A 26,921-nucleotide genomic window follows, 5' to 3' on the forward strand; every position below is an offset into this window, starting at 1 on the left:
GGTTATTAAATTTGGTGTTATATACTTTTTCATAGTATTCTTGTATGATCCTTTGTAGTTCTGCGATGTCAGTCATAATTTTCCCTCTTTCATCCCTGATTTTATTTGTGTCCTCTTTTTTTTTTTAGTGAGTCTAACCAGGGGTTTGTCAATTTGATTAACCTCAAAGAACCAGCTCTTTGTTGCATTTATTTTTTTCTATTTTTTTTTTTTGTTTTCAATTTCATTTTTTTCTGGTATAATTTTGATTATTTCTTTCCTTCTGCTGACTTAAGGCTTCATTTGTTCTTCCTTTTCTAGTTTTTTAATATGAAGCATTTGGTTGTTTATTTGAGCTCGTTCTTGTTTTTGGAGATAAGCCTGTAATGACATGACCTTTCCTCTTATGACAGCTTTTGCCGTGTCCCAAAAGTTTTGATATGTTGTACTATCATTATCATTTGCTTCTATGTATCTCTTGATTTCTATTTTTATTTCTTCTCTGACTCAGTTATTCTTCAGTAGCATGTTGTTTAACCTCCACGTATTTGTGGTTCTTCCTGCTTTCTTTTTGCAGTTGATCTCTAGTTTCAAAGCATTATGATCAGAGAATATGGTTGGCATGATTTCAAACTTCTTATATTTGTTGAGGCTATCTCTGTGTCCTTGTATGTGGTCGATTCTTGAGAATGTTCCATGTGCACTAGAGAAGAATGTATAAGCAGCTATTTTGGGATGGAAGGCTCTATATATGTCAATTATGTCCTGTTGGTCTAATGTATCATTTAAGGATGTTATTTCCTTATTGATTTTTCTGTTTGGATGATCTGTCCATATCCGACAGTGGAGTATTTAGGTCCCCTACTATGATAGTGTTTTGGTCTGTTTCTCTCTTTAGTTCTGTTAGTAATTGCTTTATATATTTTGGGGCTCCCTGATTGGGAGCATAGATATTAATAAGTGTTATGTCTTCTTGGTGCATGATTCCCTTTATCATTATGAAGTGTTCCTCAGTATCTTTCTTTACCTTTTCTATTTTGTAATCTATTTTATCCGATACTAGTACTGCTATTCCCGCTTTTCTCTGAATGCCATTTGCTTGAAATATCATTTCCCACCCTTTCACTTTGAGTCTATATTTGTCTTTGGAGCTGAGATGTGTCTGCTGGAGGCAGCATATGGTTGGGTTTTGTTTTTAGATCCGTTCTGCAACTCTGTGCCTTTTTATTGGTGAGTTCAGTCTGTTTACATTTAGGGTGATTATTGAAATATGAGGTCTTCTTAGAGCCATTTTATCTTTTGCTTTCTGGTAGCTCAGTGTTTCCATTGTTTCCTTGTCCTTGTATTTCTGTTTTCTTTGGTTAGCTTTTGTGGGTTTTGCCTCTGGTTCTTCTTGTTTTATGTTATATACTTCAGTTCTGAATCTTCTGTGTGTGGTTACCATTACGAGTATGTAAAGGATAGGTATTTATATACAGTCATCCATTTTCTTCTGCGCGTGCCTCATTTCCATTCCCCTTTGTGAATTTGGATCTTTGAACCCTCCCCTTTTCAGTCATTGTTGTCTCAGTTCATCCCTATGTATACTGAACATTCATTACTATTTTGCTATAGCAATTCTCTTCTTATTATTTAAGCTTATAATGCCCTGTTCTTAGTAAGGATTGTACTCCTCTGCTTCTATTTGCCTGATAGTCCCTTTACTCCTATTTATGTATTTTTTTTTCTGTCATTTTGTTTTGGGTGAGCTGACCCCTTTCAGGATTTCCTATAGTGGAGAATTCATAGTAGGAATTCCCTTAACTTGTATGTCTAGAAACGTCTTAATTTCTAAAGGAGAGCTTAGCTGGATACATTATCCTAGGCTGGCAGTTCTTTTCACTTAATAGTTTAAATATTTGATTCCTTTCTTTCCTGGTTTGTAAGTTTCGCGCTAAGAAATCCGACGATAATCTAATGTTTTCCTTTATAAGTTACCGTTTTTTTCCTTTCTTGCTGCCCTGAGAATTCTCCCTTTGTTGTTGATTTTTGACAATTTTAATACAATGTCTTGGCCTTTTTGGGTTGAGATAATTGAGTGTTCTGTTGACTTCTTGAATTCCATGCTCCAACTCATTTCTTCAATTTGGAAAATTCTCATCCACTATTTGTCTGAAAATGCTTTCTAGTCCCTGCTCTATTTCCTAGCCTTTGATAATGCCCATTATTCTTATGTTTCCTCTTCTGATGATATTAGCTAGTTCTTGAATTTCTCTTTTCTTATTTTTTATTTTTCGATTTCTCTCTCCTTCCTTCTGATTTATTTCCAGATTTCTGTCACTGATCCTTTCCTCCATTTGGTCGACTCTGTTTCCTAAGCTTGCTATTTCATTTTTTAAAACTCTTGCAGTGTGTGTGTGTGTGTGTGTGTGTGTGTGTGTGTGTGTGCGCGCGTTTTATCTCCAGAAGATTTATACTCTTCTTTTTGAGGGTTTCAATCTCCTTGTTCTGCTCATCTAGGTGTTTTTTCAGTTCCTGAAATTGCTGATATGACTTGTTTCCGAACTCACTGAGTTTTTTCAGAAGTACCATCCTGAATTCTCTGCCATTTAAGTTGCATATTTCTTTGTCTGTGAGCTTATTTTCTGAAGATTTTTCTCTTTCTTTCTGAGATGCCTTGTCACCTTGGTTGTTCATGGTGTTTAATGGACTATTTCTCCACCTGGTCATTAATGGAAATGTATTCTGCCTTTTTTTCCCAGAAAGATTTATTATATAAAGGTCTCTGTTGAGCCTACTGCAAAGAACGCACTTTTCTTTTGGTTTCCAGCTGGTGGCATCTAAACCTCTTGGATCTCGTCTTTATAAAAAAGCCTTAATAATGCCTTTTTCTTTTCTTATAGATATTTAATCACACCTGCTACCCTCAGTTTCAGTCCCCATGCTGGCAGTTTCAGTAGCATTTGCTCAGATTCCCCTGAGGCTCCGTGGTGTTCAGTCTCCAAGGGTATTGGGGGAGGGGCCCTCTGGGATGGGGGATGGGGGTTGTGGCTCAGTCTCGATTTTCCAACCGCGGCCAGTCAAAATCAACTGTTGTTTTTCTGCCGTCCCGCTTTTCTGCTTTCTGCCCTGATGAGCGGACCCTGCCTCTGGCTGCATGGAACTCACAGCTTTCCCAGGCTTGGCTGTTCAGGGAACTCGCCACTCCTTCTCCCCTCCCCCTCTTCCTGCAGGGAGCTTTGGAGGCTGCGCAAGGCAGATTCTTCGTTTCTCCCAGTCCACCGCTTGACACCTGGGGTTATGACCTTTGGTAGCTCTTATGCTCAGATCTCACGCTCAGATGTGCTGGTGTGCAGTTTGGGTGTTTTTTTGTTGAGTTTTAGATGTTCAGCTTATTGTTGTTTCAAGGAGAGAAACCTGGGGACGTCTCTCACTCTGCCATGTTTATCTAGTACCTCTCTTTTTTAAAATGTTTTTTTCCTTCATTTTTTTCTTCTTAACCATTCTTCCCTTTTACCATCCCCCCTACACACAACACCCCTTCCCCCACTTCCTTTGGTGATGTTATTATTTTTTTTCTCTTTATGTTGTTATTCTGGCAGTGGCTCAAGGACATTGCTTAAGGCCATTAGTAGTACTCTGCACCCAGAAGGTTATTTTAAATTAAGGAATTCCTATAGTTTTAAAAAATGTACTCTTAGATTACCAATTTTGTTTTAATAAGGTAACCTAAGAGCATTATTTACCCCATCCTTCTCCCCTTTGTATATGTATATGTTAACATACACCTATATGTTAAGTTTGATGCTGAGATGACTTTCCCCTCTGTTTATTAATTGGATAAATGTTTGTCTAACATGGAAGATTTTAAATAAGTCAGGCATTCTAATAACCTTCTAGACTAAAAAGATCAACTCAGGTTGCCCATTTTATGGTTCTAGTGTGAACCAGGGCATTTTGATGTTTTTCTTTCTAGCTTTCTACTAAAAGGTAGAAATTTTTTGATATTACTACTATTTATCATTGTTGCCATTTTAACATTTAGAAAATAATTATAATTCTCTTTGTTAGCATCTTAATTATTTTAACTTGTTTTACTAGGTACAATGTTTACAAAGTAATAAACAGTGATGCTAATTTTTTTTCTTTTTAGAATCTCAAAATGTGGATTTTGTTTGTAGTGTTCTTGTGGTGGCTGATCAGCTTCTCATAACAAGATTGAAAGAGATTTGTGAAGTAGCATTAACTGAAAAACGTGAGTATTTTTGAATTAGAATATTACTGTTTTCAGGTTGGTCCAGGATTACTGTATTTTATTGACATTTTGATGGCATTTATATTAAATTCACCAAGATCTTTTGTCTTATGAAAAATTTCAAAACATTTAAACCATTTCATGTCATCATTTGTAAGCACAGCCTATGTGAAAATATGTTCATATGTGAAAATATGTACATCTTAGAATTGAAATGTTATTTTTTTGAAATGTCATAAAACTATGAATAAAAATTTTGGTGCAAAATTTATTTCAATAGAATTTTAAGGGTGAGAATTTGGAAACAAAGTTTTTACCCTTGTTCTGGTCTTGACTGTAAGTCTGTGCTTAGCTACTCATTTTTTACTATTTGCTGGAATGTTTATGTAACTTTCCCATTAATATAATTGATCAGACACATCTCTTTTCTCTCAAACTTCTTTCTTTCTCTGTTCATTATTCCAGTTAATTGCATGGTATTCCTCCTGAACACTCAAGTTTGAAACCCAAAGTTAGTTTTTGTATTTTGCTCCTTATATCCAGATTCTTTCAGCTGTCAAAACTTATTCATCTTAAATATGTTGGTCACATTTCTTCCACCTTTTTATTCTCACTGTGACTATGCTAGTTGAGGTCACTGTTGCCCATCTCTTCTATGTAGTGTCACAGTAGTCTTTTAAGTCTTCCTTCTCTCTTCTAACTAGTCTTTAATCTTTCTATAGGTAGTAAGTGTGTCTTTGCCTGTTCAGGTATTTTTAATTGCTTACTCTAGGATAAAGGTTAAATTTCTTTAGACTGATATAAAAATTTTGTGAATTTCTAATCTTATCTTTGTTTTCCTTCAGTGCCATATTGCCACTTCAGGAAGTGTGAAGGGATTTTTGGTCAAATTTTTCTAATTTGTACTTGCTAGTAGTTTGTCTTAGGTCTAGTATATTATTTATCTACCTTTGAGCTCTGTAGAGTATTTTGTCCTTGGTTATCAAAAAGAGAACAACAGCTCTGATCTTTTAAGCAAGAAAATGGAAATATATATAAAATAAAGAACACAACATACAATAGGTATAAAGTATCCACATAGGTGATGTTTTTAATTGTTCAGTTCACTTTTCTGGCATCCCTTGGATATTCTTTCTTGGCACCCTGCTGCATAGTTACCTTTATAATGACTTCCTTGATCTTCCTAGAATCTAGCAAGAGAATGGTTCTTCAGAAGTTTGTTCCCTGGTTATTGGCAATCCTTGTTCCCAACTGAACAGCTCTAAAGTTTTTATATGACTCATTTTCATATCTGTGAAATGGTGAACTTTGGGTTCATTATTTAGTAGTTGAAACTTTAGGTTAGTCAGGAGTGAAACTCAGACCATTATTGGCTGTAGTTTTAACTTTTATAGTTGCAAGAGAGAAAGAAAAAAGAAACGGAGGAAGCCTGGTGTATAAAACAGTTGTGTTCCTCTGTTGGGTGGGACTCAGAGCAAATAAGAAAAAGAATGGAGAGGTTTGGGAAGCCAAAGTTACATGCTAGGTCAGTAGAATATTCTGGGACAATCTTCTAACAAAACATACTTCATATATAATTTAATACAACTGTAACAAAATCCAGAATTTGTTGTGCAGTGTACTAGGTTCTGTACTGGCATGAATAATGTAAGATTTATTTTCCAAATATATAGTATGTATGCATTTATATATGTAAATATACTCATAAATTCTGATAGATTACTCAAATATATTTTATAGAATGATTTTTTAAGTTTCTCTTAGTCTTAAGCATATCTTTAGTTTTATAGGAGAGAGAAGGACTATTTTGTGCTACATAAGTGAAAAGGAAAGCTGTTTATCAGTGAAAGTTAAAAATATTCTAAAATATTAGATGGAAGATTGTTGATTCTTACATGTTTGCTTTTAGGTGACACTGTGATGTACCTTGTATATTATCTTAAAATTTTTTGTGCGTGCTTATTTTTTCTCCTAACTGATCATTTAAAATTACTTTGGCATATTGGGATGGAAAATGAGTTTTATATTTACTTTAGTGTAAGTTATTTTTGGTAAGAAACTACTTTCAGTTTTTCTTGTTTTAAATGTTCAAACCTGACAACTTAAGAAAAGTATATTTCATTTGCTGTAATAAAATTCCTTTCATTTCATTTTGCATATATTTTCTTCCTTTATAGTTACCCTGAAGAATGCTGCTATGCTGTTAGAATTTGCAGCAATGTATAATGCTGAGCAATTGAAACTGTCTTGTTTACAGTTTATAGGACTGAATATGGCAGCTTTACTTGAAGCAAGGTAGGTTGGGTGCATACATTATATTACTGTTGCAAAAGTGGTTATTTACATATAATAGCAGCTGTATTAGTAATTAAAAAGCGAATAATAAATTCCAGCTTTGTAGAAAAAAAGAAAATATATAAGAGGATTTAATCATCCCATCAGTATTTGATTACCTAATATATCCTAGCCATTGCTGAGATATAACAGAACAAAACAAACAAAATTTTTGCCCTCAATGGAACTAACATTCTGGTTGGAAAGTTGTAGAACAATATTATCAGTATATTTTCTATGTGTATGCATATCTCTTTTGCTTATTTAGGTTTGTAACTGTAATTTTTATCTTGGCTTTTGGAAACTGTAATACTAAGCCAGTACTTAATTAATTCACATGTAAGCACCCATAAAATTTGTTACTGGTTGATTTCTATTTTTTCTTTGTATTTATTATCTTTAAGATATTTCCTGTACAAACATATTGATTCTTTGGTAAAATTTAGGACGTTAGGGATGGCCTGAAACATTTAATTCCTCTAGTTTATTGCATGCTGATAGGTGTGTTGAAGGCTTTATGTAGAAATCAACAAGTAATGGAATGTTCCTAATGAAAAATGACACATTTTACATAAAAATTCATGTGCGCACACTCTCTCTATATATACATATATATATTTATATACATATATATACACACACACTCTGTTTTATAAGCTAATATTTCATAATTTATTAAGGATTACCTGAATGAAAAGAATTTGATAAATGCTAATAGGAGTCCTAGACATTTTTAAATTAAAGGGATCTTGGAAACTGTCTCATTGTTTTCAACCGTTTTAGCAGTGGAATTTTTAATGAAATAAATTTACAGATTTATTTTTTAATAAGGTCAGAATTTCATTACATTTACTTACTATAAGGTCAGTGATGATAAAAATGAGTCTGTCTTGGTGAACAGAAATTTGAGATTAGAGATCTTGGTGTCAGTTTGCATTTTTAGTTTCAGTATCCAGTTTGTGTTTTGTTTTACTCGTAATAATATTACTGCCATAATAATTATTAATGGTAATAACTGATAATGGTAATAATGAAAACTAATGGTATATGCCAGGCAGCATTCTAAAAGTGTTACATAGATATAGTTAATTTCATGAAAACCCTGTGGAGTAGATTCTATTTATATTGTCAAATTACAGATGGAAAACCCAGGAAACTTTTGTAAAGAATCAAGAAAATCTTGACTCATATAATTTATTATAAATAACAGTTTTTGATAACTCACTTTGCACGTCATAATCTTTAATGAAACTGATTTCAAAACATGATTGAAATAATTGTTGTACTAACAGATTTTTTCTTTTTTTGAGAATTTTTATAAGAGTTTATTTGAGCTAAACTTGTGTTGGGGAGCAAGATCTCAAATACTCCTCTACAACATTCTTAATAATTGGCTCTTACAGTTTAATTTAGAGGAAATAATATTTTGGCTGTTTAATGCTTTGTTTTTTTTGTTCAAGTGCAAATTAATGTTATGGAGTATTAGCCAATATCATTTTTAAATGCCTCCGGTATTTTAGTGTGAGAGCTTGGCTAGGGTTTCAGAATAAATTTAATTTTTTGTGGACTTTATGTTAGTAATTCTAATCATAGCAAATTTTTTTTTACCAAATTAAGCTTACTTGGTATCAGATAAGAATCAACCAAAGTCTAAAATAGGCACCAAATCTCTAAAATATACTAGAAAATGATAGTCATACTACTATTGTTTGTTTATTTTGTGACAAGCATGTCAGCTGAACTATTAATGTTAAGAATGGCACAGAATGTGCTGTGGCGATGTCTCTATTTATATAAGTAGACACGCATAACTTGCATTAAAACCAAGATGTGTACAAACTTAACCATTCCTAACCAAATAGGTATTTGTTAGAAGAAGTGTAAATAAATATGCACAGAAATATTAAGAAAGGAGGGTGTACTAAAATTGACATAGCATCAGAAGTTACTTATCCTCAAAGTGTTAAAACTGGTATGTTACAGATTTGAATATGCAAGTTGTTTTGTATTAGTTGGGAAAATAGTTTTAAAATAATCAGAATGTAAACTTTGTGTTAAATTTTCACTGCTGCCTTAAAGTACCTCTTTGGAACCTGAGAGTTCCTTAAACTCTACTTAGAATACTACTGGTCTGGTCCGAATGTCATTTTACTCGTGAAGATACTAAAGCCCAGAGAAATAGAGTGAGTTGCTCAAGGTCATGCAGGTAATTGGTAGTAGTGATAATTCTACATAGAATGTCGGTATCCTGATAGTTAGGCCACTGTTCTATCAATACAGCACTACAATGTTCTACAATATTTCTGTAGGTTATATTTGTAGAAAATGGTTGAAAATGAATACATACTTGCTGTTTTGTTATGATAGAAAAGATTTTCCTATCACTTACTCATATTAGTTGCTTGAGTTTTATTCAACATATTCATCTAGTGTGTTCTGTTCATGTGTTCTTTCTAGTGTGTTCTGAATATATCTATGTATATAACTACGCATCCAAAAAGAATTTATAGCAGCTAGCATATTAATGCTTTAAAAAAACTTATTCAGCAATATAAAATATCTCTACATATTTGAAAATCTTGACAGATATTAACTCACTAGGATATTAAGATAAAATTTTGTATCTTATTTGTTAGGTCTCTTGATGTTTTAAGTGTTGGTGTTTTGAAGGATCTTTCTGTATTTTATCGAAAAATGGTAAGGTTTATGTTTTTTTCAATGAAATTATCAACTAAAGCAGTATATTATTAGGTCAGTTGTCTCAATGGAATATGTTCTTAATGAATTCTAATACATTAGGACCTTTTAAAATAGGACTTAGTATTTCTTTACAGATTCTCATTAATAAGTATGATAATCAAAATTGAAAATAATGATAAAAATTAGTATCTTTTAATTCCTCTATAAGGGAAAGTTATTGAAAGCTTCAGAGAGTCTTTCATTTTTTATTATTTACCAAAGGTGAAGACAGTGCAAAAACATGAATTTACATGATCCCTAACAAATAGATTGATTTGTCTTTTTAATATAGGGGAGCTTTTTTGTTAAGGTTTTTTATTTTTTTTTTTACAATTTTATAGAGTAAACTTTAATCAGTTTCACCCCCTTGATTTAAGTTTAGGAAGTCATTAAACGTTCTAGATTTTTTTCTAGTTAATGTCACTGCATTTTAAAATATGGGATATTATACCTATTTAAAAAATATCTTTATAAATTTTGTATTTAAAGTGACATCTTTTTTCCTGTAGATTCCAGCAATGGATAGAAGAGTCATTACACCATATCAAGATGGACCAGATATTAGCTATTTGGAACTAGAAGATGGAGATTTTTTTTTTAAAGAAGAAGTAAATATTGAACAAAATTATTTGTAAGCACTGTTTCCTTTTTTCTTCTTTCTTTTCTTTCCCCTGTTCCCCACCTTGGATCTTGGACATTACTGACACTTTTATATTGATATTGAAAGGAAAAAGTTGAGAAACCTGACATAAGAAATAATGTATGTTCATTTTTAGCCTTGGTATATTATAAAGTTAAATTAATAATTTATATTTACAGATATACCAGAATTACATATAAATGTGAAAGGAACGTAGCCTTCAGGTTAAACATTTTGGGTTGAATTAGTGCATTTATCTTAACTACCTTCCAAAACCCTGCTGAAGTTAAAGAAATAAAAAAAGGCATGATACGCTAAAGCAGAGAGAACAGGGAAGGAGAAAACAGCAGTCAGGATATGTTAACAGTTTTTGAAAGTTGGAAAGTGGTTGCTGCGTAGTAATGACTTAGAACAGAAAAAACTAAAACAGAATTTTGGAAAGACTTAAGAATTAGAAGTACCAGATTTATGAAGACCAGGGTGAGTAGTTGGATTTTGAAAAGAACATTTTTTGAGAGTCTTTCACAGAGCATTGATTTCTTCTTGAACCTCATTCAACCAAGTGATGGTACCTCCTCCATCTTGGTATGAAAGACTAGAGTTTGCCTTTTGGAGAGGGTGAAACAGAGAGGAGTGCATCAGCCACTTCTTTAGATTCCTCTCTGTAAAGAATCTGACTAGTTCAAGAGATATGGCCTGGAGTGACTGACATTTGGGGGGAGTCCAACAAAATATCCCAGGTTCTAGATAACCTCCCTATAGTGGGGCTGACCATTTCACAAGCCCTGCTTAGAATTTCCAATTCATGTTTTAGATTTACTTATCAACTGCTAACAATTACATTCCTTCTACTTGGTAAATGACTTGTTAAAATACAGTCTTTGGTTGTTCAAGTTATTTACGCATGTGAGTGTAGTAATCCACTATGTAGCTCACTGAAAAACTGCTCTTGGTTTCGAGAGATTTTCTTCTTAACCCCTTTTTTAGAGTGTCGTAGCATTGGGATACTTGGCAGTTTATAGATATCTTACTTATATATACGACATGTTATATTAAAATTTATAAAATTATTAACATTGACATAAATATGTTATCCTTTACAAAATAGTATTCACAGCTGACCTGTGTGATGAGTTTATAATGAAATCTTTAATTTTTTAGTAAAAAAAGATAGTTGTAATCCTAATAGATCATTTAATTTTTTTTCCTGATTAATAATAATTTAGGCAATTAAACATTCCCTGAAATGCTTTAAAAGTTATCAGCAGATATTTTTTGTTCAAGATTATAGTTTATAATAGCTTTTGTATGAAAATGTGCAGTATTTGGCTTTTCAAAGAATTTTCCTATATACCATCTTGTTTCTAACTTTCACAGAAATGCTAGAGTTAGAACAAGTAATAGTATCACACTGAGGTTCAGTGAAATTGAGGAATTTGCACATAGCTAAATGTGACTACAGCATTCATATTCATATCTGTTTTCTGTTTGATCAGAATGCTCAAAATACATAGTTCTTCAGTTTCATCTCTAAATTTGTTTTTTAAAATGATTTTTATACTTAAAAAAATGACTTTTATGTTTGTTTGTTTTTTTTTGCTAGGGAAAGTATGTTCAAGAAGACAAAAACAAAAGCAAAAAAGAAGCCACGTAAACGTTCAGATAGTTCTGGAGGTTATAACCTTTCAGATATCATTCAGAGTCCACCATCTACAGGTTAGTGGAAAGTGTTTTAGGATATATTTCTTGATCTCATCTTTCATGTCTCCATTATCTAATTCATTTAACCTGTATTAAATACTATTATGTGCCATCTCTTGGGGCTACTGAAATAGAAAGTAGTCCTTGTCTTAGTGAGGCTACAGAAAATGATAGTATACTGTGATAAGTAATCTGAAGGTTGCTGTGGGACACCCAAACCAATCTGAGAAGATAGGAAAGATTTCTTAGAGGACAGTGATACCTGCACTGGATCTTGAACAATGACGAGAAGTTAGTCAAAAAAAGGAGGCAGATAGACTTACTAAGAGAAGGGGATAATATGTTCCCAAACCTAGAAGCAATAGAAAGAACTGCACATTTCTTGTACATATAGTTCAAATTGATTCAGCCAGATAGGGTTATGTGCAGATAGGAGATTGATTGGAGAAGGTCAGATTTTGGAGGGTATTATATGCCAAACTAAGGTATTTGGATTTTATTCTGAAGACTATGGTTAGTTAGTTATTGATGGATTTTTAAGGCAGGGTATGACTGAATAAGAGTTATGTTTTTAGAAAGACTGCTCTGGCTAGTGGCATGGGGGGTTAGCAGAAGTGGGCAAAACATGACAGATATCATGTGGCTTCAAATAATATAAGTGCTCTAAGGCAGATGCCAAATGAGATGCCATTCATGTGCATAAGAAGGTTATAATCTAGTAGTAGTATACAACACATTTTCTAGCTAGACATTATATGAGCCTGGTTGAAAGTAAAGATTATGTAGTTTTATCTGGGATTTCCTAGGTAAGCTGAGGTGTATTGTCACTTCATTGTTTGGTATAATTATTTATAGTATCCCCATGCACTCTGAAAGTGTCCCCATTTGGGGCATTTGATTACATTAATGGTTCTCAAGCTTTTTGGTCACAACTCCTTTACCCTATCAAAAATTAATTAGGGACTCCCCCCAAAAAAATTAAAAAAAAAAAAAGCAAAAAACTAGTTTTCTAAAAATTTGTTTCCCAGTTTATTTTTCAAAATCTTTAACCTATCAAAAAGATGAAAGAAAAATAATGCCATGAACATCTTCTATCCTTCATCCACATTTATTGTTAACCTCTAACCACACTTGCTTTTTCTTGTTGGCTTCCTGTCGCATGCTCTCTTCCCTCATCCTACAAATATTCTACACACTCACTTTTTTACTGATCCACTTGAAAGTAAGTTGTAGACATGATATTTAACCTCAAACTAACATGAATCTTCTAAAACTAAGGATATTCTCTTACACAAAGACTATCATTATCTAAGATAGTTACATTAATCCATTAATATTATCTAGTAATATAATCTATATCGAGATTTCCCTAATTGTTTAAAAGTGTCTTTATAGCCTTTTTTGTTTTAACCTTTAAAAAAAAATCTAGTATTTTATCAAGATTAATATTTCCTTTGTTTATTAATATCTCTTTAATATTTTTAAACTAAGATCAGCACCCTACACACCTTTTTGTTTTGTTTTCAAAAGTTCAGGCCAGTAGTATTATAGACTAGCCCACATTATAGATTGATCTGATTAAATTCAGATTAAATCATCTAAATCTTATTGATAAAAATAGATAAAAATATGAGGTGTGACTATAAAATGAGACTATAGTATGGCTTTCAGAAATGGTATATGTGTCTGTAGCAGTAACATAACCTGGGGCTATTTCTATCAGCAGTATTTTCGTAGTCAATCAACCTTATACAAGCAACTTCAATAAATGTAAGTGTATATTGTTTTGTATGTCTGTGGAAAAAATAACTGTTATTCAGGGAAAAAAAGAATATCATTTATGTTTAATAAGATACTACAAATGAGGTACTTGACATGCTTGATAAAGCTCAAAGGAATAAGTAATGTAAGGAATAGTTGTTTTAGATAACACAGAAGATATAAAAAAATTAGATAATGTATCTAAATTGATTGATGCAGCACTGAAGAATGGTTTCTCATTTACCACATCTCTCGATTCCTATTTTAAGACCTTAAAATTTTTTTAATTCTGTGATTTTGTGTTCTCTGTGTTGTGTGAATTACCTCTCGTCCTTAGAAGGAAGCATAGGTGGATTGATAGTAGGATGATTAAATGGATAGATAGTCATGAAACTAATGATTTTCCAGTCACCTAAAAGACTGTGGAAAAGCAGGCACTCGGTTTGTTTTATATAATGTTATTGTTAGCACATGTATTAGTCTTAGCATGTCACAGCTGGAAAAGACATTAGCAATGAACTAATTTATATATCCCTTCCTTTAAGCCTGAGGAAACAAGCTAAGAACACTTTAAGTGATTCAAGGTAAAGACAGACAGAAATAGATTTATTTTCTTGATTCCAGTTTTCTTCCTACTGAACTGCTTTTTCTGTGGCTAAAGCAGATAGTGATTGAAAGGTTACATTTAATTGGGGGCCAAAAAGACCCCCAATTAAAAAATTTTGAGTATGAGACAAATTTTATCAAAGACAGATGTGTAAAGGCTTAACATTTATTTGTGTTGATCCTTAAAATTAGTCAAAAGACATTCTGTGAAAAATGTTTTCTATACCCAAAATAATTGTTGGCCTCTTTAATCATCTTCTTTATTAGATTTATTCCTTTGATTTTTGAGAGCATTTGGTATTAAATATGCTCTCAGATAAAAATATTTAAAATATTGTGGGGGGAACAGTTTGAATGTTATTTTCAAACTCTGTTTTAGCAATGATAACCACAAAAGAGGCATATATCTTTTCAAGGTAGTTTACTTTGTAAAGAACAATACTTATTTGAATGTATAAGAGATGATATGTTTTATTTATTTAAAATCAATTGTATAGCTTTTAGTTACCATCTATATAATGTGTTTTTTTGGGTCATTTTCCTACTTCATTTAGATTTTACAAAATTTAAAATATGTGAAAATAAACACATGAACCAAAGCAAAATTTTACTTTTTAAAAAAATTTTTACTTTTTATTGTGTTTATGTTTGAAATGACTCTGATCTCCTGATGAACCTGGAAACCAGGTGTGGCAGGGAGACAGGTATTTAGCCTGGTTAAGAGAAGAAATGATATATACATTTCATAACAACTCTTTTGCTTTAAGTGATAAGCTAATTAAAAATAGCTTTCAATCCACAGATTTTTGCAGAAGGAAAACACTCAAACAGACCACAGTTAGCTTCTGCAAAGCCTCTCCTATTGAGCCTCTCCTACTGAGCCCCTCTGTGTGGGTGCAGAGATGGATGCGAAGGAAAATGGAGGGCGCAGGGTCTGAAGTTTATTTTGTCTTTATTTTTATGTGGAAAAAAGTTCTGAATCATTTTCTAAAGCAGATCCCAAAGAACTGTCTTCCTCAGGTTCATTGCATAATTTGTATATACTGGAAACTGTTTTAAATCCAGATTTTAAATTTCCATTGCAGTTTTCACTTCAACTGAAATCCTTTTTCAGTTAGCTGAATTAAGATTTTGCTACAGTGGCTATAATTTAAATGTTACATTTGGATTAATGGAAGCTTTTGGCTCTATTGGGTTTATTGAATATAATATATGTCTAATGTGCATGTGTTTAAATATCCATATACACACATATTTTTTAATTTACCTTTTAGGATTATTAAGGTCTGATAAGGCCAATTCGGTGGACTCTCTTCCCGAATTATTGACATCAGACTCTGAAGGAAGCTGTGTGGGAGTGGGTAGTCCTAGAGATTTACAGTCCCCTGATTTTACAACAGGATTTCATTCAGATAAGTTTGAGGTTTGTTTTTACTTTTCTATCAAAGTACTATTTTCGTAACTTCAAAATTTAGGTATATAGACAGTTTATCTTCAGTTTTATATTATTTTTACTTTAAAAGTGTGTTTAGTTGGTTTATAATAAAATATAATTAATGACATATGTAGTGTTAGTTTTTTCAAATTTGCATAATATTTCTAGTTTTATGATTTTAATGGCAGCTTTGAGCCCTTTATGTTTTATTTATGATCTTTCTGCAACTAAAATACATGTTGGTGTAAAATATAGGAACACTGTATAGATATATTGAAAAACATTTATAGCTGAATTATTTGAAAATTATTTTGTGAAATGTCAGTTAGTACCAGCTAAAAATTGTCAAAGGAAAATGATTTTGACTGTAAGCTTAATTTCAAATTCTGCATAGTCTCTTTCTTCTATGATGTTAACTGGAGCAATACAATCTGGAATGGAATTCCTCTCCTAATCTGGCACAATTCACATTAAGCTGCATAATTCCTAGTCCTCATCTGTGGGGAGGCCATTTTTTAGGCATCTCTTAACGTTTTATTCCATAATTGTTAATCTACAAGGAAGGAAACTGTCTGACTTATTAGATAGTGACATTTTTTTCTGACCACTATACATCCACAACACATTAGAACTAGAAATTCCTGAGACAATGGAAAATTTGTCTCAACAGGTTAACAGTCCCTTTTAAAGTGTCAATATTATTTGACTTTAATTTTATTCAGAGTACTTTAATTACATTCAAAGTGAATTATATGACATTTATATCAGACTTTCATTTTGTCTCATTTTAAAGTCATGGGCTTTAATTTTGAAGTTACTGCTTCATATCTTATTTGGATAAATTTTATTAACGTTTTTAATGATCATGTAAATAGAGATTTAATATAGAAACTTATTTCCCTAAAAATTATTCCCAAAGCTCACAATTCGGTTATAGTCATTGATTTGGTGTGAGAATTGGCCAAAGCACTAAATATAGAAGAAGTAACTGAATTGAAAATACTAGATTATTGTCATAAAATTATACTCTTTAATATAATCAACCAATATTTAAGTACCGACTATGCGTTAGCTACTCTGGTAGGTGCTTACATTTTTATTCATCTTTTGAATGTTTTTTTTGTTTGTTTTTACCCCCAGGGGAAAACTAAACCATATGTTAATGGTACACCTACATATTTTAGGGAAGATTTAAAACCGTGGGAAAAATCACCAATACTTAAACTATCTGCTCCACAGCCTATTCCCAGTAACAGAATCGATACCTCAAGCTCTTCCAGTTGGGTTGCTGGCTCTTTCAGGTAGGATATTCATTTTGTGCAAACCTGTTAGTCTGAAGAATATCATTCATTTTGAGTCAAATAAAAAATTTCAATGAAGCACATTTAAAAATAATACAGATTTCTAACATACAGAAAATCACTTAAATGCATACAAATTACTAAGTAGGTAAAATAGGTTTTTATTCCCCCCAAATTTAGTTGCCTTTGTATTGTCATCTGTAAATCTAGTAAATCCATATATAACACATGTAATGATTTAATATCAGCTTTTTGGGGTGGGGGGAGGGATAGTATATATTAGTTAAAACTCCCACTCAGGAAGACCATTTTGTCATTTGTAGGCTTACTTTATTTTTATTTTTTTGCACATTTAGGGGTATTTAAGATCTCACAAAATGTGTTGTTTTTCACAGTTAATTTTCAGAAGATATTCATTTAATGTTATACTGTACTTTTAACATATTTTAACCATTTTTTTTATTTAGAAAAGTAAATATTTTGAAACTGAAGTAGATACAATTAAAATGAAGTGTTCTTTTTCGGTGTTTATTGAGCTTGTACTTCATCTTTATATACCTACTATGATTTATAATATTCTAAAACTATTAATTGATTTACTGTTTATATTATTATCTGAATGATTTATGTAATTATTTTGAAATATGCTGTATTTTACACAGTTGGGACAAAGATTATGACATCCCAGTGTATGCTGGCACATGGTTTAAAGGTAGTTCAGGAATTGGTTTCAATTTTTTTGCTTAAGTAAACATTTGCAAGAACATCTAGAAGCATCACCTAATCACTAATGTTAGACTGTTTTATTAAACATGTTTTAAGAATAGCTTGGTGTAAAGTCAGCAAAATATCTTGGATATTTTTAAAGATTGTAGAATTTTTCCTCATTACGATATAACTCCCTGTGGTGGGTTTTTAATATTGTTGAGCATCCCCAAGTTTTTCCATTAAATTTTTTTTTTGTTAACATTAGACGGTAGTAGTAATTTTGTTAAAAATAAAATAATTTTTAAGTTCATCTTAAAGGATAAGAATTTAAATTGAACTTTGAGTTCTGCCTAAGATAAGTTACAAATCTTTCTGTTGCTTGGCTTTTTTGTTTCTTTGAGTTGAAATTATTTACCATTATGACTTTTGATGCATTTTAGTTGTTATTTATTTATTTATATATGTATAGATAAAAGTAGCTTTCATTCAAAATATCTTTTTTGAAGTTGGTCACAGTTGAAACAAACCTAAATTGTTCTCTCATAAATCTTATATATAATTTACAGTTTCAGTTAAATTTGGAGGTTGGACTTTTTTTTTTTTTTTCAATGGATTAACAAATGCATTGTAAAGTAACTTTTTATATGTCTTTTAGTCCTGTCAGCCCTCCTGTCATGGATCTCAGAACTATCATGCAAATCGAAGAAAATAGACAAAAATGTGGAGCTACACCAAAGACAAATTTAAGGTTGGTTTTTAAAAAGTTATAAAAAAGGAAAGATCATGTTGTTATAGTTTTCCCCTAAAGAATTAGACCTACTGGACCTTTTTTATTATTTTTCTGCATTTTAAGTTAAAGTTAATTATAAGCTCTTTTCTAGGTAATTTAGCCTCCCTAACATTATTTCTTAAATATATGGTAAAGATTTAGTTGGGTTGATAGTCCAGCTTCTGTGGAGTATAGAAGCTTGCCTCTAAAATGATCATTGTGGATTGGTTCTGATGCAAGTGTATTTATAAGTAAGAGGCTCATATGTAGCTATTACTTGGTCATTAATGCTATAAACTGATATTGTCACTGTTAAAACTTGTGGCCATTTTGATCCAATAATAGTAAAACCACATCAGATAAACAGAAAGCAATATAATTACCTGTAACCTTTGTTAAGCAGAAATTAATGTGATTGGTTTAATTTAATTTCTAGTAATCAAATTTCTTTTGGAATTAAACTTTCTTAGTAGTGAAACTAATTGGTTTTAACTTAATTTCTAGCAAAATGATTTCTCCTGGAGCTAAACTTTCTCAGAAGCAACGAAAAATGATCGCAATGACTACCAAAGAAAATAATTCAGGAATGAATAGCATGGAAACAGCTTTAATGGCTCCTTCAAAAACCTCAAAACCAGCACATGCATGGTATGTTCTGATTTCTATTAAAATAAGCATAGATCTGTGCATTAAGCGTTTAAGGTAGTTATGGCTTCTGGGTTTTTTTCCCCTGTCTTTTCAAATATTTCATTTCCCTCTTTGCTTTTAAGTCAAAAACTGGAACTTTGGAAATTTTGTTTGTTTGTTTGATAAGTACATCATGTTTTTAAAAGTTTTTTATACTTAGATATAATTTCTTCTTGGTATTTTAATTAGTGTTTAGAGAAGGGGCACCACAGAGCTCTCCAGGAGGTGAGGGAACAACCCAGGATTGGAGGAACTGGTGAAGACCATTGTTTACATTTCCCCTGTGGATAGTGTATGGAGCTCTATCCAGGTTTTCTGGCCAAGCTGCAGGGAGCTGTGGTGCGTTCCTGGTCACCCCTCCTGGAGCTAACTCCATCAGAAACAGGAGGGTGCTATAGCATGCAAACAAGGGACCCTTCCACCCAGAGATTGATCCAGCCGGTATAGCAGGATGCTGTTTCATGTACCCCAGCAGTGCCCCACCTGCAGGGCTACTCTGTATAGAAGAAGTGCAGAGATAGTGGAGCACTACTGTGTGCTCACGTGAGGATTGTCTCTCTTAGAGAGTGTGTAGAGCTAGTAAAATGCTATGGTACTTGCATGTGGAACTGCCCTGTCCAGAGAAAGTGTGGAGATAGTGGGGCACTGCTAAACACACACGCGGGGCTGCCCCACCTGAAGAAAGTGCGGAGCTATGAAAACTTTGTGGTACCCACATGCAGAGCTGCCCTGAATGGAGTGAGTGGGGTGTTGCTCTGCGCACATATGGCTGCCCTAGCTAGAGAAAGGGCAGAGCTAGTAGGTCATTGAGAAGCAGGCATGCATAGTGGCCCTGCTCAGAGGGCCTACAATTAAAGTAATAGGGAATGCAGTCAGGGCTGCCTGTATGGAGTGAGAGGGGTGTGGCACATGAAGAGATGCATTGGAAAGGGTACAGAACTAGTAATGTACGGCTATGTGCGCATGGTAGCTGCCCCACCCACAGAAAGGGCAGAGCTAGGAGGGCTTTGAGCTGCAAGTGTGCAAAGTAACCCTGCTCTGATCACAGACAGTTAAAGCAAGATTAGGAAGCCCTACCCAGATTAGAAAGGCAAGGGAGCATGCGCACGCCAGGCGACATAGTAGGCACTGCATGTTTCAGCTCTGACTATAACCAGCCTGCCAAAACTATTCAACACAATCTATACAGAGACCACTCTTTCAAGACTGGGAGATAATAGCTGTTCTCTCCAACTCATAGGAAAAAAACACAGTCATACAAAATGAGGAGGCAGAAGGATATGCCCCAAATGAAGGAACAAGAAAAGACTACAGAGAAAAACTCTAATGAAACGGAGTTAAGTAATTTGCCTAATAAAGAATTCAAAGAAATGGTCATAAGGATGCTCAACAAACTTGAGAGTACAATAGAGGAACTCAGCACTGAAACAAAGAGAAAATATAATAAAGAACCAGTCAGAAATGACAAATACTTTAGAAGGAATTGACATCAGTTTGGTTCATACCGAATAATAGATTAGTGACCTAGAAGACCGCATAGTGAAGATCACCCAATCAGAACAGCAAAATGAAAAAAAAAATTTTAAAAATGAGGATAGTATAAGACATCTCTGGGATAGAAGAAGAGGAGGAGGGGGAGGTGGAGATGATTGATCGAAAGAGAGAAATGGGCAGAAAGAGTATTCGAAGAAATAATGTCTAAAAATAGAAAGCGCAGAGTTCCAAGCCTAGAGCAGGACATACTGTAATTTAAGTGGCAAACATTAAGAACAAGGAGACAATCTTAAAGGCAGCAAGAATGAAACATCAAGTCACATACAAGGAAAACCCTATAAGGCTATCAGCTGATTTCTTAGATGCAGTTTCACAGGCCAGAAAGGAATGGCAGGAGGTATTTAAAGTGATGAAAAATGGAATCTGCAACCCAGGATGCTATATCTATCAAGGTTATCATTCAGATTTGAAGAAAGTTTCCCAGACAAACAAAAACTAAAGAAGTTCACAACCACTAAACCAGCCTTACAAGAAATGTTGAAGAGTCTTCTTTATGCAGAAACGGCCATTACCAGAAATAAGAAAATAAAGGAAAGGAAAAAATTTCACTGCTTAAGGCAAATATACAATAATCATAGTGAGTTGACCACTTACAAAGCTAATAGGAAGGTTAAAAGACAGTAGTAACAAAAATAACTATAAGGACAATAAGTAATCGAGTTACACAAAACAAAAAGATATAAAAGAACCAGTGGAGAGGGCAATAAAAATGTACTGCTTTTAGAATGTAATTGGACTTTAATGCCTATCAGCTTAAAATAGACTGTTAGATATAGATGGGAATATATTAACCTCATGGTAACCATAAACCAAAAATACACAAAAAGTGCACAAAAAGCGAAGAGAAAGGAATCAGTCAAAACAGAACCAACAAATCAAAAAGAAATTGTAGAGAACAAAAAAACCCAAAAAACAACAAAATGGCAATAAGCACATACCCGTCAATTATTCTAAACATAAATGAACTAAAAGCTTCAATTAAAAGACAAAGAAGGGGAAAAAAAGACATAAGGAGAGACACATAGAGAAATTGCCATGTGAAGAATGGAGTTCTGCTGCAACAGTCAACAAACACCAAAGAAAGCAAACTACCCGAAGCTAGGAGAGAAGCATGGAACAGATTCTCCCTCACAGCCTTCAGAAGTAACCAACTCTGCCAAAATCTTGATTTCAGACCTCTAGCCTCCAGAATATGAGACAATAAATTTGTTTTTTAAGTCAAAAAATAAAGACATAAGGTGGCAGAATGGTTAAGAAAATATGATCCACCTATATGCTGCCTACAAGAGACTCACTTTCGATCAAAAGACACACTCTGAAAGTAAAGAGAGGGACAAAGATATTCCATGTAAATAGAACCGAAAAGAAAACTGGTGTGGCAGTACTTATATTGATAAAATAGACTTCAAAACAATGTAAAAAGACAAAGGAGGACATTACATAATTCTGAAGAGGTCCATTCAAGAAGGGGATATATCATTTGTAAATACCTATACAACCAACAGCAGAGTACCCAGGTATATAAAGCAAATGTTAATGGACATAAAGGCAGAAATTAACGGTAATACTATAATAGTCGGGAACTTTAATACTCCACTTACTTCAATGGATAGACCATCTAGACAGAAAATTAATAAAGAAATAATGGCCTGAAATACATTAGACTAGTTTAATTTTATAGACATTAATAGAGCACTTTATCCAAAACCTGTAGATTACATATTTTTCTCAAGTGCACATGGAACATTTTCATATACTAGGATAGATCATATACTAGGCTACAAAACAAGCCTCAAGAAATTCAAGAAGATTGAAATTATATCAAGAATATTTTCTGGCCACAATGGCATTAAACTAGAAATCAACTGCAGAAAGAAAACTGGAAAAAGACACAAATATGTGGAAATTAAAAACATGCTTCTAAACAACCAGTGGATCAAGAGGAAATCAAAACTACTTTAAAACAAATTAAACTGAAAAACATAACCTTATAAAATTTATGAGATGCAGCAAAAGCTATAAAGTTATAAGATGAAAGTTTATAGTTATATGGATCTACTTCAAGAAGCAGGAAAAGTCCCAAATAAACAATCTATAGTTACACCTAAAGAAACTAGAAGAAGAGGAACAAACAAAACCCAAAGTAAGTAGAAGGAAGGAAATAATAAAGAGCAGAGCAGAAATAAATGAAATAGAAAAATAGAAAGTATTTATGGAACCACAAAAGATCACAGATAGCTGAAGCAATCTTGAACAAAATTGGACATATAATGCTCCCTGATTTCAAACTATACTACAAAGCTATAATAATCAAAACAGTATACTAGCACAAAAACACACATAGATCAATGGAACAGAATAGAGAGCCCAGAAAGAAACCCTTGCTTATGTGGTCAGCTAATTGACAATGGAGTAATATACAATGGAGTAATAGTAGTCTCTTCAACAGTGGCGTAGGGAAAATTGGACAGAAGCAAAAAAAAAAAAAACAAAAACTGGACCACTCTTTTATACCACATACAAAAATAAACTCAAAATGTGTTAAAGACCTGAAACCATGAAACTCTTAGAAAAAAAAACAGGTAGTAAATTATCTGACATCAGTCTGTAACGTCTTTTTGGATGCATCCCCTCGAGCAAGGGAAACAAAAGCAAACAAACAAATGGGACTTAATCAAACTAAAAAGCTTCTGTACAGTAAAGGAAACCATTAACAAAACAAAAATAACTTAATGGGAGAATATATTCATAAATGATATATCCAAAACATATCAAACTCATACAGCTCAACAACAAAAACAGTCCAATCAAAAAATGAGCAGAGGACACAAAAAGACATTTCTCCAAAGAAGACATACAGATAGCCAGTAGGTATGAAAAGATGCTCAACATCACTAATTGTCAGGGAAATGCAAATCAAAACCACAATGAGATACCACCTCACACCTGTCAGAAATGGCTATTATCAAAAAGTCAACAAATAACATATTGGCAAGGATGTGGGGTAAAGGCAGTCTTTGTGGTAGGACTGCAAACTGGTGCAGCCACTATGGAAAAAAGTACGGATATTCCTGAAAAAAACTAAAAATAAGTCTACCATATGACCCAGCAAATTCTGCTTCTGAGTATTTATCTGAAGAAAACAAAAACACTAATTAGAAAAGATACAAACCACCCACCTCTCTGTTCAGTGCAACATTATTTACAGCAGGCAAAATATGGAAGCAACCATTGATAGATGAATGGGTAAAGAAGATTTGCATACACACAATGGAATAATACGCAGAAATAGAATGAAATCTTGCCATTTGTGACAACATGGATGGGCCTAGAGGGTATTTTGCTAAGTGAAAAAGTAAGAAAAAGACAAATACTGTATTGTTTCACATATATGTGGGATGTAAAACATGAAACAAACAGACTCATAGAAACAGACCACGGATGGTTACCAAAAGAGATGGGGTGGGGGGATGAATTAAAAAAATGAAAGGGAATATAGTCAATAATCTGATGATATGTTTGCATGGTGATAGATGATTACTAGACTTAGCGATCACATTGTAAGGCATAAAAATGTGAAATCACTATATTGTACATCTGAAACTAATATACTCATTGTACCTAAATGACAAAATTTACAAAAAACTGATCGTGATGATTAAAAAAAAAACTTTATAATTACATTTATACAAGTTAAAAAGTCTTCGATTTACATTCATGTTTATATACTCTTTGTATGTTTTGTAGTTTAATTATGTTTTATTTTATTGTTTTTAAGTTTTGATTGGAAGCTCTGTGTTTCTGTGTGGAACAGGTTGACTGTGTATTTCCATGTTTTTTCTCCTGGGTCTGTCTCTTAATTTTCATATTTGGTTGCCAGCATTCTGGAAGCTGATTAGGGAGGGTAAAGAGGTTAGGCTCAAGGGGCTAAGGTTCTCACCATTTGGTATAGATTTTCATATACCTCTCCATTCAATGTGGACTTTACCTGCCTCTAGTGATTTTCAATCACACTTTCCTTCTACTAAGGTAGAGGAGGTACAGTCATCTGACCACATGGAGATAGGGAGGATGTCTGACATTCTTTACCACTCCATAAGTAATCTTTAGACTAATTTTCATGTTTTCATCCTCATGCCTACTTCAGGATCTGATAACATAAGATGGCTCCAATATATGAGCCTTTTCAGGGTTCTGAGCTTTACACCCTACTACCATTTCAGCTGATGAGAATTAGCTTTCTTTTATTTCCATTACATCAGTGATCTCTCTAGCTCTTTTCCATTTTAGTTTGCCATTGTCTTAATGCTTTACTTTTTGCCTTTGTGGGTTTGTGCCTTTCTAATTACTGGCCATGTTTACTTTATATGGGATTTCAGGGAGTGGATTAAAGTAGTCATTTGTCTGAAACTTCAGACTTTGATTTTCAAATTCAGAAAAAATTTTCTCCATAATTATTAGCAATATGAGCTCAGATTTCCATGTTGAAAGGACTATCTAAATTTCAAAAGAAATCTATAATGGCATGTTAAAGAGAATTCTAGAAACATAAGAACAAAGATGCCATAAAATTTGGCCAACAATATAATCAGGGTATTTTTTTCTTGACTGAAACCTAAGAGATGTTTATTATACATTTATTTTATGAAAATTTAAATACAAATGAATAATGAATTTTATGTATTTTGGGACACCAAGAAAATTTGACCAATTATTTTATTTTGTTAAATTTCTGCTAAATTAGTGGAGTGATCACATTGTAAGACATAAAAATGTCAAATCACTATATTGCATACCTGAAATTAATATTGTATATCCACTATACTTAAATGAAAAAATCATAAAAACAAAATAAACTGTAATTATTTAAAAAAAATTATTCATTTGTATTTAAATTTTCCAATCACATTTTCATAAAATGTCATTTCTGCTAAATTCTTTAAAATTTATGTACTGCTTTTATTTATACTCATTAAACAATGGACTGTGAAATATATGTACGTAAGATATGTATGTTAATATGTATGTATAAACATATATGTATAAAGCATATATAAAATACATATAATTTATTATTTGATTATGGAAATTTTTTCCTAAATTAATGGCACAGATTAGAAACCATTTGTTAGAAATTTTAAGAACACATTTACATAAAGTGGTTAATGTTTGATATTCCTGAATTTTGATGCATGCTTAGTATAAATGGAAATAATTATTAGGTTGTTAATTTTCTTGACTCCTTAGAATGCTGCATTAGTGTGTTGCTTGATTTTAAATCAGATAGACATAGGGTGTAAATACATATAGTATATGCTTGAAGAAATTAAAAATGGAATAGATTTGTTTTCCTGAAAATATCCCTTGTGAACGCGGCCTAAACAAAGTTTGTAACATTTAAACTTTGTAAAAAATTTAAAGTTTGTAAAAAGTAGAAAATTAATCTAAAATTAGCACTTTACTCTTATTTACAGGTTGTTTTTATAGAATGTATTAATTATTGTAGTGATTTATTAAGTTTTTAAAAATATTTCACAAAGGTACATCTTCATCTTCCTGATGAATTATTTAATGCGATTTTATTTCCTTAGATGTTTTTATACTCTAATATTAAGGTTAATGTACAGTTCATTAGCAGATCACAAAGCAGCTCTCTAAGTTTGCTTCTAGTCATAGTAAGGATTTTCACTAGTTTCTTCACACATTAATTCACCAAGTCTTTATGACTTCCAGTAAATAGTTGTACTCCTGCTACCAGCAGTTAGGCGTGTATGTTAAGTATTAAAAGTAATTGGTTCTTGCATTACAACAAAGTTCTAACCAGGCGGATTTTAAATCAAACATGAAATCATCAAGTGTATATGGGAGTTGGCCACTTTTCATTATCCAGTGTTTTACTTGGAGAAATAATACAACATTTCTCACCAGTCATCTTGAGTGAGAGAATGCACAGTCTTTGTTGCCTGACTTGATTTATGATATAAGTTCTTTCAAATTCCATTTAGAGCTAACCAATAAATTTCAATTATTTAATTTCACTAATTTTAATTATATAATTTTTTAGAACTAGAAATTTTATTCATTAAAGCAAAAATTTCAGGGCTGCTTTAGCCGAGGAACAAATCCTGATTAATTTTTTAGGTGGCTACAGATGTCTACAAATGCTTCTCCATGAAGTTTCTCTGGCTGCTGAGAAGGAAAATAGCCAGAGTCTATGAGTTAGGAAAAGTAAAATTGTGGGAAATCAGATACTGTTTCAAATTATGGCATGATCACTGGAAAGAATAATATAACTAATTTAAAGAAATCTACGTAAGACATTTTATAGGTAAATACTGTCCATGATTAATAAACATGTGAATTTAAGATATTTTGAATGTACTGTTATCTGTACTTATTTTTTTTTGTTTATTGGAGTAACGTTGGTTAATACAATTATATAATTTTCAGGTGTACATTATAATTTGATATAT

General features: G+C 32.5%; 1 protein-coding gene across 2 annotated transcripts in view; it reads left to right on the top strand.

The window, feature by feature from the left end:
* Positions 1–26,921, top strand: part of IBTK (inhibitor of Bruton tyrosine kinase) — a 77,775-nt gene that overhangs the window by 37,494 nt on the left and 13,360 nt on the right. The window contains exons 17-25 of one of the 2 annotated variants that reach the window (XM_023533443.1): positions 4,112–4,213; positions 6,391–6,508; positions 9,184–9,244; positions 9,796–9,917; positions 11,530–11,642; positions 15,269–15,417; positions 16,669–16,730; positions 18,094–18,186; positions 18,712–18,855. In XM_023533443.1, coding sequence (XP_023389211.1) covers positions 4,112–4,213; positions 6,391–6,508; positions 9,184–9,244; positions 9,796–9,917; positions 11,530–11,642; positions 15,269–15,417; positions 16,669–16,730; positions 18,094–18,186; positions 18,712–18,855 — 964 coding nt within the window. Of the gene's footprint in view, positions 1–4,111; positions 4,214–6,390; positions 6,509–9,183; positions 9,245–9,795; positions 9,918–11,529; positions 11,643–15,268; positions 15,418–16,569; positions 16,731–18,093; positions 18,187–18,711; positions 18,856–26,921 lie in introns of both variants that reach the window. The other variant, XM_011364899.2, reaches the window with a different exon arrangement.

The sequence above is a fragment of the Pteropus vampyrus genome, unplaced genomic scaffold (genome assembly GCF_000151845.1).
Source record: "Pteropus vampyrus isolate Shadow unplaced genomic scaffold, Pvam_2.0 Scaffold102, whole genome shotgun sequence".
Lineage (NCBI taxonomy): Eukaryota > Metazoa > Chordata > Mammalia > Chiroptera > Pteropodidae > Pteropus > Pteropus vampyrus.